The 13,854-nt window shown below is 37.3% G+C and overlaps 1 protein-coding gene, 1 non-coding gene and 1 pseudogene across 2 annotated transcripts; 1 reads left to right on the top strand and 2 right to left on the bottom strand.

Moving 5' to 3' along the window:
* Positions 1–4,241: 4,241 nt before the first annotated feature.
* On the bottom strand, positions 4,242–5,760 carry LOC137721745 (em protein H2-like; annotated as a pseudogene).
* Positions 5,761–11,135: 5,375 nt separating this feature from the next.
* Positions 11,136–11,209, top strand: TRNAN-GUU (transfer RNA asparagine (anticodon GUU)). The gene has a single exon. It is a non-coding gene; the product is annotated as a tRNA-Asn (tRNA).
* Positions 11,210–12,161: 952 nt separating this feature from the next.
* On the bottom strand, positions 12,162–12,778 carry LOC137723758 (histone H2B.9-like). The gene has a single exon (XM_068462949.2). The coding sequence runs from the start codon at positions 12,674–12,676 to the stop codon at positions 12,263–12,265; it is 414 nt and encodes a 137-aa protein (XP_068319050.1). The 5' UTR covers positions 12,677–12,778; the 3' UTR covers positions 12,162–12,262.
* Between the last annotated feature and the right edge of the window lie 1,076 nt (positions 12,779–13,854).

Genomic DNA, 13,854 nt, shown 5'->3' with positions numbered 1-13,854 from the left:
AAGTTAGTTATTATAACGGGCCATGTCATGGCTACTAAATTATCTTAATGAGTTTAAGAATTCAAACTTCAACCCGACCTGTTAAAAACAATATATACTTTAATAAAAGGTCAAATAAAAAAAAATTCAACAATAGGACTACAATTTCGTTAAGCACTACAAGCTTAGACCTCCGTGCCATGTAAATATTACTTTCAAAACACATAACGTTACGCGATAAATACAAAACAAGTATACTATGTTAAATATGAACGAGTAGAGTACGTGAAATATACATGAGTACATGTATAATACACATATTACACGTGAAACTATGCCTATCATATAGTTAGGGTTTTTAGTTTAACGGATTACCTGCTTGTAGATCTGAATCAAAGCATTATGTAACCAATTGACCTGATAACACACCAGATCGATTAAGCCTTGACTCGAACTTCGTTATTTTTGTATCATTTCATATCGGATTAACGGGTCGTGCGTGAAATGCCAGGTCTAGTTGGAACTTCTAATCCAATTGAGAGATGTGAAGTGAGTCACCGTTAAAGAGAAGGTGAGTGAAGTCGAGACAACAAGAGCTTATCCACTACATAAAACTTCCAAATTTAATACATTGAAGCAAATCCAGGTGGTAAATCAAACAAAGTTTATCAGAAATTCACGTATTGAAGAAATCCAAATGCAACGATGGTGGTCGATCGAAGAGTGATGGTGGTTGGCCGTTGTTTAGAACGAGACGGAGAGAGACGAGCAACAGAGTGATGATGGGGGTGGGTTCTGATGGTCTGGGTTTGAGAGATTAAGGGCTGGTTTGGTATTGTTGTGCTTTGAAAAAAAGCTGCTTCTGTTGTGCTGTGAGAATAAGCAGCTGTGAAATAAAGCAGCAGAGTGTTTGGTAAACTTTTTTGTAAAAGTGCTTTTGAAAAAAAAAAAAGCAGTATTAGAGTGTTTGGTAAACTTTTATGTAAAACAGATGTGAAAAAGCCGGTTTTTCAAAGCTAGGTTTTGCAGCTTCTTGTTTTTGGCTTTTTTTCATCCAAAACTGTGAAAAAAAAGCTGAAGCTGAGTGTTTACCAAACACAAAAACAGCTCCCAGCTTTTTTTTATAGCAGCTTTTTTCAAAATCACCTCAGTACCAAACCAGGTCTAAGAAGAGGAAAGAGACTCTTCTCTTCGCTCTTCTATTCAAAACAATGGTGGGAATTTAATCTTAACCAATGTAATGGCTAGGATTATTTATAATGATATGTATTATATAATAAAAGTTGGAAAAAAATTATAATCAAATCGGTTTGGTATTACTGAAAATACAGCGATGACCCTAATTTTGTATTGAATTATCAAGATTCTTCGGTATCATGTTACCAAAAAATTTGGGATTTTGGGCCAGGTTTGGGTTTCTTGGGTTGGCTTCGAGAGTTTCGGTATTTTCTTCCAGACCTACTTAAAAGGACGTTTTTTGCTATTTGTAATTTAAGGGACAATGTCTTTTTTTTTTTAAAACAAACAATATTATTTATAATAGGAGATGGGGGAGTGGGGAGTGGGTTAAGCATCACAATGAGTTAGCAATAATGTTATTCAAATTCATATTTGACGAGAATTGAAAATAAGATACAATGCTCAGGTAGGGCTAGTTTCGAAAATAAGAAAGGAATAAAAAAAACCAATATCTGACTGAAAATCATTAATTTTGATAATTAGTTCCATTTTTTATTCAGTTTAGTAAATCGAAATGATGAACCTTATGGAGATTTCTCAGCATTTGGAACTAGACCTGGCAAAGAAGTTGTGTTTGCCGTGTTTGTGTGGTTTTTGTGTCAAGTCAGTTATTATAACAGGTCATGCCGTGGCTACTGAATTATCTTAATGAGTTTAAGAATTCAAACTTCAACCCGACCTGTTGGAAACAATATATACTTTGATAAAAGGTCAAATAAAAAAAAATTCATACGAGATTACTAAATATTAACATCTGAATTCATAAGGTCCTTTGATTCAACAATAGGACTACAATTTCGTTAAGCACTACAAGCTTAGACCTCTGTGCCACATAAGTATTACTTTCAAAACACATAACGTTACGCGATAAATACAAAACAAGTATACCATGTTAAATATGAACAAGTAGAGTACGTGAAATATACATGAGTACATGTATAATACACATATTACACGTGAAACTATGCCTATCATATAGTTAGGGTTTTTAGTTTAATGGATTACCTGCTTGTAGATCTGAATCAAAGCGTTATGTAACCAATTGACGCGATAATACACCGGATCGATTAAGCCTTGAATTGAAATCCGTTATTTTTGTATCATTTCATATCAAATTAACGGGTCATGCGTGAAATGTCAGGTCTAGTTGGAACTTCTAATCCAATTAAGAGATGTGAAGTGAGTCACCATTAAAGAGAAGCTGAGTGAAGTCAAGACAACAAGAGCTTATCCACTACATAAAACTTCCAAATTTAATACATTGAAGCAAATCCAGGTGGTAAATCAAACAAAGTTTATCAGAAGTTCACGTATTGAAGAAATCCAAATGCAACAACGGTGGTCGATCAAAGAGTGGTGGTGGTTGGCTGCCATTTAGAACGTGACGAAGAGAGACGAGCAACAGAGTGATGATGGGGGCGGGGTCCGGTGGTCTGGGTTTGAGAGATTGAGAAAAGGAAAGAGACTCTTCTCTTCGCTCTTCTATTCAAAACAACAGTAGGAATTTAATCTTAACCAATGTAATGGCTAGGATTATTTATAATGATATGTACTATATAATAAAAGTTTGAAAAAAATTATAATCAATTCGGTTTGGTATTACTAAAAATACGGTGATGACCCTAATCATGTACCGAATTATTGAGATTCTTCGGTATCATGTTATCAAAAATTTTGGGATTTTGGGCTAGGTTTTGGTTTCTTGGGTTGGCTTTGAGAGTTTCGGTATTTTCTTCCAGACTTACTTAAAAGGACATTTTATCTTTAAGGAACTTTAACGAAAAGCTCCTAATACTGTTCACTTTAACGAAAAACCAAATTTTTACACTAAAAAGTCAATCATGGTACTATTCACTTTACCCCTTATTTTATCCTTATCTTTAAAACTCGAAGTTTTCAAACTCTTTTCATTATTTTTCTCATTCAAAGGGCATTAGTAGTACAATTAAGAGTGATTTGGCTTAAATTATTAGCATTAATATGTTAAGTAAATTTTGAACTCTACATAATAAAACTGTTTATTGATATTGGATTTGATAAATATCAATACAATGAATTGTTTGATACTTTTAATAAATTTTGTGATATTTGAAGATCAAGGTTTAGATTTCGGCACTGTCGGGGTAACAATTTTGTATCAGGGAAATTTCAACGTTGATCTTCAAATATCACAAAATTTATTAAAAGTATGAAACCCATATTTCTAATAAAATTTCCCAAATGTGATTGTTGTAGACAAACAATTTTGCAAGCGTGCGAACCTAATACACTACGTTTGAAATTTCCCTGAATGTTTGAAGCGAAATTTTTGTGCCACACGAAGGAAGGCTTGGACGTATGAAGAAAAATTAGGAAAATCATACCCAAAAAAAAAAAAAAAAAAAAAAAAAAAAGGTTAAGAACCGATACCAAGGCCATTAACTAAAGACTGATCCTTAAAATTAAAAAAATTTTAACGAAAAGCTACCATTACTGTTAACTTTAACGGAAAAAAATCACATTTTTACACTAAAAAATCAATCATTGTACTATTCACTTTACTCTTTATTTTATCATTTTCGTTATAACTCAAAGTTCTAAAATCAAATGAAAGAAAAGATAGCAAAAGCTACCCAACCTACTGGATCCTTTACATAAGGGTAAAAAGAAATTTTATCCATCTCTGAATGCACACTCAATGAATTATTTGATCCAGCCCCGGTCATCTTTCTTCTAACTTTTTGTTCTGTCTGACTATTCCTTTAAATAAATATGTTCTACGTCCCCTTTTCATTAGTTTTCCTTAAAATTAAATACAAGAAAATTACATGAGTCCCAGTTACATGCAAAAAGCAACCCCTTATTAGATCTGAAGGAAGTAGCTCCACAAAAACTCTCCCAGCTCGCATTTCCTAAATGAGGTTGGCGGTCACACTACAAGAGAAAAAGAAGCAAACTACCATTCCCAGCTACAACTTATGTTACAGACACTGACATAGCTAGAAACACTAAAAAACGAAATCCGACTGGGGTTTTGGGAGCCATCAGCGATTCCTGGTCTTCTACTTGGACTCGTCACTCTTGATGCCTTCCTCAGCAGCACGCTCACCTCTGGACCTGTCGGAGGTGCTCAGCCTGCCTTTCTTTCCCATCTCATGGTATCCCTCTTCCCCTATCTGTTCCTTCCTCGTCTGCCCTCCACGGCTCCGCCCTAATTTATCATCACACAAACATTCATTAATCATTCAGAGACTACAACAAGTATGTCAAAATTTACTTTCACCTGGAATGCAAAGGTTGCAGTAAAGAATATATGACTCACTACCACATAAATTACCATATTTTTTGGCTTTCAGGTCTCTACATACTGCTACCATATGACTCAATACCACATAAATTACCATATTTTTTGGCTTTCAGGTCTCTACGTACTGCTACCCTTGCATATAGCATACTAAGTGCATGAAATTTCTTTTTCGCGGGAGATGTGGAAAGAGTGAGTAGTTAAATGAATGAGTAATGATATTCATACCATATTTTTGTACCACATTTTCATACCACTTTAGATGACATTTGACGTGGATAGCCACATCATTTGAATTAATCATATTTTTAAATTTAGTTCATTATTTAATAAACTAATAATTAAGGAAAACTAGTTAATTAAATGATGATTGTGGTATACGAGGAGTCTTTCTCCTTCATTTCCTTGGATTTTGCAAATTTTTCAAATAATGTAGTTGTCCACATCATATGCCATCTAAGGTGGTATGAAAATGTGGTATGAAAATATGGTATGAATAGCATTACTCTAATGACGCGTTTACGTAACGGTAATGAAAATATGAGAAATTGAATTGAGAAGGTATTAAATTGATGAGAAGTTGGAATAAGAAGAAGTTGGAATCGGATTCATGTTGAAGTTGTTTACTTAAATGTTCTGGAATCGGAATAGAATTCCATAAAGCTGTTTACTAATTCAGCAAAATCGGAATATAAACTAGTATGATTACTAAAATGCTCTTGTCCCAAGTCAAATATTTTATATACTTTAATGGATTTATAAAAGATAGTCTTGGAAATAAAAAAAATAAATGAAGATATAAAATGAACAACAGTGTCATTCCGATTGTCCAAACAATCAGGAATTGGATTACCACCATATATCTAAGAAATTCAATTCCACCAATACAAAGAATTGAATTCCAAAATTTGTGTGAGCCCCACTGCTTTTTTGATCCCTTCATGTTTAGTTAACACATGAGTAATTCGTAATTCGTAATCGAAATTCAATTTCAATTCCACATTCTCATTTCGATTACGGATATGTAAACACGCCATAAAAGAATTAGTTACCTTCGGCAAGGTACTCCCAAGCCTCGAGGCTATGGCCACCAGTACCACCGGGGACGACAGTCTCTCCCCTCCTTGCCTTCACATCCAGCTCATTTCTCTTCTCGGGGTCTTGTCTTTCCTGTTCCGAAGCCATTTCTTAATTTCTAAACTCGAGTTCATCTCACAAACCCTAGCAACTGTACGCAAAGTTTGACCTAGTGAGGTAATTGCGCTTTTCAGTACTGAGTTACTGTTAGGAGGGGAGTTGGGGTTTATATAGAGGGAGGATTTGAATGTGACTGAAGAGGCAGAGAGAGTAGAATGTGACACGTAATAGGGTAAACGTGGCTGATGAGGAGCTCTAGAACTTCGGGGGGTAATGCCACGATTTTGCTTTGCTCTGTCAAAACGGTTGTTTAACCTGCGGTAAGAAGGACACGAGTCCATTGCTTAATTCGGTCACTGAATCCGCACCGTTGCCAAGGAGATAATCATGCAAAGACATCATATACATGCACATCCACATCCACAAATAAACCCTAGAAACTGTATGCAAAATCATCTCCTGATATTTACACATGCATGAACAAAAAATGAATACAAGTACCAAAGAGAGGAGAATTCAATTTGAGACCTCTGTTAACGTCATCGATAGCTCGATCAAAAAGCTAGCTAGTTTGTCGACAATATGATAATTTGAATAAGATCCATCACTTATCGAATGCGAATATAATGCAAGTTCTGGACTCGAGTTGGATCTAGTCTTTCTTTTTGCTAACAAAGATGCTTGGAACGTACATACAAGTTCTTACAAATTACAATTCGTTGTGAGTGCGTTTGTTGCACCAGACTATTGCAGATTGACTTAGCTTCAAAAATTAAGTTGGACTAACTTTAATTATATAAGCTGGACTGACTTAGTAAAATATTGTGAATTTTGTGCATTTCAACGAAGAGTAATTTAAGAAAGTGATATTGACTTTAATTGATGAGGAAAATTGTTCTTGTTGACCTATGCTAGAAACCATCAACCTATGCCAAAATATAAAATTATTTAGTGACCTAAACCGTTTTTTTTTTTTTTGGTGCAAAGGGTTATTGCTTTTTATTAATTGTTGGGATCTGTTTGGTTGGTAAGAAAATGATGGAAAAGGGAAATTGAAAATCATGGTTTTTTTTTGTTTTTTGTTTTTTTTTATGAAAGCGATAGATATATTGAAGAAAGAGAGGGATTACATCAAGGGAGAGAACCAAGCTCCAATTAACAATCTTCAAATAAAACATCTAAGATAATGTCCGGTGGTTCTTCAAACCAAAGAGTGGGAGTAATGGAGGAGAGATTGAAGCAAGCAAGTTTGTGAGCCACCTCGTTTGCTTGGCGTCTAATATGGGTAAAGCTAACTCCAGTGATTGCCGAGGCAATTTCTCTGGAATCCTTAACGATCAGACCAAACGAGGAGAGGTCTGGTGAGGAAGAGCAGAGACCTTGGACAATCTGGAGCGAATCACTCTCAACAATAATGTTTTGAAAACCCCTGGAATACGCCAAAGTAAGACCCTCCTTAACCGTTATGGCTTCTGTAAAGAGGGGGGAGGAGATGTGAGGAGAGGACTTGGATAAACCCGCCAAACCCAGCCGAGTCACGAATAACTGCCCCCATACCACCAACAAGGTGAGTGACATCCCAGGCACCATTAATATTTAGCTTCACTTGTCCCTGCCTAGGTTTAGCCCACTTATGCCCTGTGGGAACCTGGGAACAGTTCAAAGAAGTAGGAAAAGATACCATCAGGAAATTTTGCCACCAAGAAATTGTGCGGGGAACCAGGACATTAGGAGAATCGCATTTGCCCAACCATAGCATCAAATTCCATGCAGCCCAAATGGCATAGGATAACATTAGGATTAAATCATACTTGTGATTGTCCAGTGAAGGAATAATGGAAATCAGCCACTCACTGACCGAACAAGAGGGATTACCACTAGGTAGCTTTCCCAAGACTGAGAAACTCCACACACAGGTTGCAAATGGGTAGTCCCGGAGAATATGAACACCCGTTTCATCATCACCGCCGCATAACACGCATTGAGAATCAGTCGGAATAAGTCATTTGGCCAAGTTAATCTTGGATGGGATAATATCCAAATAAAAGTGCCACGCATTAATCCTAACTTTTGGCGGAACTTTTGCTTACCAAATTTTCTTCCAAAGAATAGAGGCTTGCAACTTTGTAGATGGGGAGGCACGGTTTGACACTCCTATAATCATGTCAAGTGCTATGTGGTATGCTCTCTTAACAGAGAATAAACATTTCTTCTCGAAATGCCAAATTAGCTTGTCCTCTGGCAGATGGTGACTAATAAGCAGCGAAAGGATAAGATTTGCCTCCAGGTTTGAGAACAGGTCTATTATCACCTCTGACTTCCAACATTTTCTGTCTGTATCTATGAGGTCGCTGACAAAGTTAAAGTCACAATTTGTAGGCATAAGGGTGAAGATATGGAACGATGATGAGAGGGGCAACCACTTGTCCTCCCATATTTTGATACTTTTGCTGGACCCAACTTTCCATCTCAAGCCTTTATCTAGCACCTCCCTACACGAACAGAGGCTTCTCCGGACGAAGGAATCCCCGGGTTTGACTACAGCCTAGGAGAATGAGGAGAGGGAGAAGTACTTCGCTTGGAAAACCCAGGCCACTAAGGAGTTAGGTTCAGTTTGAAGTTTCCAAGCTTGTTTGGCAAGGAGTCCCAGGTTGAAGGCATGGAGATTTCTGAAGCCAATACCTCATTCAGTTTTGTGAAGGCAAAGCTTGTCCCAAGCAAGCCAATGGATTTTTCTACTCTCATAGGAACTATTCCACGAGAAACGGGCTACCAGTCCACTGAGCTCATCACAAAAAAAACTTAGGTAAGAGAAAACAGGTTATTGCATATAGAAGGATGGCCTGCGCGACAACTTTAACCAGTATTTCGTAGCCCGCCGAGCTTATAAGTTTTCCTTTCCAGTTATGTAGTCGTTTCCAGAGACACTCTTTGATAAAATTAAAGCATTGGCTTTTTGTTCCTCCCCACAAGAGTTGGAAAACCCAGATATCTATCATGCTACTCTACCCGATTTACCCCTGACTAACCCGCCAGAGAGTTTTGCACATTTCGCTTTATATTTCTGCTGAAATAGACATCGCTCTTCTACAAGTTGATTTTTTGGCCTGAAGCGATTTCGTACTTATGGAGAATAAGCATAATCTGTTGACATTCCTCCGGTGTAGCTCTAGCAAACAGAAAACTATCATTGGCGAATAGGAGGCGGTTAATTCGGGGAGCACTAGAGCAAATTGAGATGCCTTGGATGTGACCCTCCCGTTGCTTTTTTTTCAATCAATGCCGACAGTCCTTTAACGCAGAGGAGAAAAAGGTAGGGGGACAAAGGGTCTTCTTGCCGTAGGCCTTTTGACGGGTGAAGGTACCCTTTTGGCACCCCATTGATCAAGAAGGCATACGGGACGGTCGAGACACAAGTCATAATCAAGTTTACCCACATGCGACAAAAGCCGAGACGAAGCATTACATTTTCCAGGTAGCCTCATTCGATGTGATCGTAGACCATGCTCATATCGAGCTTTAAAGATCGGAATCCATTTTTTCCCCTGCACCTCCTGAACAAAAAATGGGATAGCTCTGTGGCAAGCATAATGTTGTCTGAGATCTGACGTCCCGAGACGAATGCATTTTGGTGCTGGGAAACTATATGTTGGAGCAATGATTTCAATCGGTTTGCAATAGCCTTGAAGGCTATTTTGAACAAAACGTTGCAGAGGCTGATAGGCCGAAGCTGGGACATGTATTTTGAAGTTTTAACCTTTGGGATGAGAGTGATGTAGGTATAATTCACTTTCTTCAGGAGATTATCAGAGTTAAGAAATGAGAGAAGAGCTACCATTACATCCTTACCAAAAATACCCCATAATTTTTGAAAAAATAGAGGAGGGAGCCCATCGAGCCCAGGGGAGGTGAAGGGCTGCATCTGGAACACTGCCATTTTGATTTCGTCTACATCAAAGTGTCACCTCAGGGAAGAATTCAATTCATCTGTCATACGCTTGTTAATGGCATCCAGAATTTCTCCATTCGGGAACGGGTGGTCGGACAAGATGATAGTCGAAAAGTAGTCAGTGACTACCCCTTCAATGCCTGCATCGTTGTTGTGCCAAGCTCTGTTGTTATGTCTTAAACATGCAATCCAATTTTTTCTCCAGCGAACAGACACCCTTCGGTGGAATAACTTAGTATTACGGTCCCCATCTCTCATCCAAAATGTTTTGGATCTTTGTCTCCAGTAGGTCTCCTCTTGGGCCAAAATGGTGGGCTAGAGCCTGCCTTTAGAGGATGAGTTTATTATTTTAGCAAAAGAATTTCTAATATTCCTATAATAGCCAATTCCCCAAATTTGTTTCCAATCTCCTTTGACTAGCAGCCAAATGTATTCAAGTATATGCTTTACGATTTAGGTAGATATTGGTGTTAATTATGATGAAGTGATTTGGTTAGGTTTTGGAACTGGCTGGAAATGTTGCAAGAGACAACAATAAGAATGGCATTATCCCAAGGCGTGTGCCTATTGGCCATGAGGAACGATGAAGAACTTGGAAAGCTCTGACCATTGCTCATGCTGCTGTGCTTCCCAACATCAACCCTATGTTTCTACCAAAGAAGCTCGAAAGGGTAAGGAACCCAAGTCGCCCGTCAAGCTGCCACCAAGTCCCTTAAGAAGGCATAACGTATCGAATTAGTAGTGTGTTTGGTAGCAGTGCCATGTGAAGAAAGTTGAGGTTCCACCCTAAAATCAATTGGCAGGAAGTATTCCAACTACTTATAAGCACATGCAAGATCCATCATCTCATTGATGTGGGATTCGCTTTCAACACAATGCACTTGTGTATGGAATTTCCATGTTTGTACTTGGTTAGTAGGATGCCTTCATGTGTCGTTAAGACCTTTGTACTCTATTTTGATATCCATTTTGAAGGTCCATGTTTCATATGAAATGAAAATTTTCCAACTTCTAAATTTTGCTTTTTGCAATGCAGTTGGAGATAATTTATACAAGTGGAGTGGTTTCTACAGACTCTCACTTTCTACGCACCCTTCTTCATCCTGGCTCTTGATTTTCCTTTGGTTTGTTCAATCCAAATGGTTAGGGAAAATAAACAGGTGCACTAGACATAAAAAAAAAGTGTGCATAAATCGTTTCCCTTTGTATAACTATTGCTTGATTTGGTGTTTTCTTCCACTTAAATCTTTTAACTTTGAGAACATCTATTTCATGATTCTCAAGTTGGAAAATTCTAGTATGCAACGATATATGTTATACATTAGTTGTTTTATCCACGCGACAAGTCGGGTTCATCTTTCCCTCCTAGAGTATAGAATGACACTTGTCATTGAATACATGTGCCATATATTATTGTACAGTAGAAAGACTGCTAGGGTGGTTGTTTTTTTTGTTTTGGTTTTTTTTTTTTTGGAAATCTCTCATGATAGGATGGTGAGTTTGCGTTAAGCAATTTAGAAAGTGTTTGTTATATAAGTTTATCAAACAGCTGGAATAGCTCAGTTGGTTAGAGCGTGTGGCTGTTAACCACAAGGTCGGAGGTTCGAACCCTCCTTCTAGCGTCCTTTTTTGTATTTTACATGGGCAACATAAGTTTGAAGGTGCTGCTTCACGAAATGCTCTCAAATCACTTGAATTTTTAATAAAAATCTGAACATGTTTTAATTAGAAGCGGGTTCTAGCAAAAACGTTTAGGAGAAAAATAAATACTTAATAGAGGAGTCTCAAACAGGCTATGAATTGTAGCAATTCAACTTAAATTACCTTCTTTGATATTCACATGGGCTGTGAAAGCCTCCTCCTCATCATGTGAAAATTAATGTGGATGGATCATGGAGCTACTTACTGCTAATTGTGAATGGGGTCTTATGTTATCCTATGGATGCCAAACAAGTGATTTCGGACTTGTTAATTAAGAGATAAAGATAAATTGGGCACGCGACGGAAGCTACTCTTGTTTTATTTACTTTGCTTTTGTTATATATTTGCCGTGATTGTAATTGAGTAGCTCATCTTTTAGCTAAGAATGCTTGTTTGCATTGTGAATTTCATGTTCGGGTGGAGGAAGCGCCTCCATTTCTATTTGAATTTTACCCTCTCATGTACAAAGAATAGTCAAGTTAATTCCCTATAGATACATGAAAATAAAAAAGAAAAAACCTAATTACCTCTTGATACTACGTTCTTGTACCAAGAGGAAGAATGGAATCGTAATTATTTTTCTGTTTTCTTTACAATGTTGTCTTATGATTTCGAAGAGTACATAACTACTATTTCATAGCATTAATAACTCTTGCATTCGTCTTTGATTTATCCTCCATTCCTTGTTCCTGTGTCCCATCATCAGAAAATTCAGAAATTTCCAGTTAAAATTTTCAATCTACAAACCATCATAAAAATTGCAATTTATTAGAGATTTCAATCCAAAAACGACGCGAATTGCCCACTATTTCACTGGTTCATCACATCTGAATATATTTTTCGTGGAAAAATCCTAATAAAAAACCGATTACATAAAAACAACTGCATGCATGTATATTATTCACCTCAAAAATAATATTAACACAAAAAAAGACGTTCTCAAACCGAACCTATTACAAAAATTAAAAAGAAAATCAACAACTAGTAAATTTAGTAACGGCCTTGGTGCCCTCAGACACGGCGTGTTTGGCAAGCTCGCCGGGCAACACCAACCTGACGGCAGTCTGGATCTCCCTCGACGTGATCGTTGGCTTTTTATTATACCTGGCCAAACGTGACGCCTCCTGAGCGAGCTTCTCGAAAATGTCGTTGATGAAGCTGTTCATGATCCCCATGGCCTTGCTGGAGATCCCGATGTCCGGGTGGACCTGCTTCAGCACCTTGAAGATGTATATCTTGTACGTCTCCGTCGATTTCTTCACCTTCTTCTTCTTCTTCATCTCCAAGCCGCCTTCCTTCGGGATCTTCTTCTCCGCCTTCGTCGGCATCTTCTCCCCAGCCGGTGCCTTCTCCGCCACCGGCTTCTTCTCGGCCTTCGTTGGCGCCATTTCGGGTGGTTTTTTGTTGAATCGGAAAGGATGCGATGAAGGGAAGTTGGAACGGATTTTTGCGGGGAGAGGGAGTGAATTCAGGTATTCTGGTGGAGGGGAGGAGAGTGCGGTTTGTTTAAATAGTGACCGGTAGTTGGTTCTGATTGGTGGATGGGTTGCATGAGGATCGGTGACGTAGATGATTGGGTGTCCGTTGGATTGATTTGGAAGCGTGGTGGCAGTTGGATTTATTGGAGTCGTGGTCAGACTGATCATATAGCGAAATACGAGGTTGATTTGGCTACCGTCTCGAATTTGGACCGCACGATTTGTTGGAAGGAATATTGACTTGGCTCTTTACTCCACCGTAGGATTTATGATTTTTTTTTTTTTTTTTGCAACGATTTTATGACTTGTGACTTTCCATTTTCCGGGAGTTCATCTGAAATCATTCAAAATTTTAGGGAGATACATGATTTGCTAAAGTCTAAAATACACTACAAGATCACTTTCAATTCATAAAAATTCTTAGTGTTTTAAATGGGTAATATTAGATAGTTCAAATTTTTAGACCAAATTTTGTAAACTACATGATATGGTTGTTAATTATTAAATTATTACTTAAGTGTTGATTAACATGCTTGTTTCTATTAGTGACACACCATTTTATTTGTAAATTTAGTTTAAAATTTTGGTCTACCTAGTGTTGGCCTTTTCAAATACTTTAAAATCAAATCCTACAAAGTACACATGGAGTTTTATGAATTACTTTAAAATCTTGATTAAATACGCCCAGATTTAATTTTGTAAATTTTCATAAACTCTTTTAATCTTGATTGAGTGCTCTTAAATTTGTGGACTTTCATGGATTCATTTAAAAAATTTATTGAATACCTTAAATTTAAACACTTTTTTTTTTATATAATTTACACTAATGGGTAAAAGAATAAATTGATTACAAACTCATCATCTACAAGATTTGAAACCAAAACCTCTTAAAAAAGACATTGTAAACTCCTAATTAAATACACCCCTAAACTTTGAACAAGGCCTCTAACTTTTACTCTTGAAATAAGAAAGCTTTAAAAGTTGCAAAACCAAATGACAACAGGCACATTTGATGTCTAGTATTGGCTTGGCAATCAACAAAATTTAATAAATGTTGAATAAAAGTATGGGTGTTAACTTGCATATCT

This window comes from Pyrus communis, chromosome 4 (assembly GCF_041283825.1).
Source record: "Pyrus communis isolate YQ-2024b chromosome 4, ASM4128382v1, whole genome shotgun sequence".
In the NCBI taxonomy this organism is placed as follows: domain Eukaryota; kingdom Viridiplantae; phylum Streptophyta; class Magnoliopsida; order Rosales; family Rosaceae; genus Pyrus; species Pyrus communis.
This window is presented reverse-complemented; position numbering and strand designations above follow the sequence as displayed.

Bases quoted from the DNA above. Each gene is read 5' to 3' on its own strand.
- LOC137723758 (XM_068462949.2), bottom strand. From the start codon at position 12,676: ATGGCGCCAACGAAGGCCGAGAAGAAGCCGGTGGCGGAGAAGGCACCG.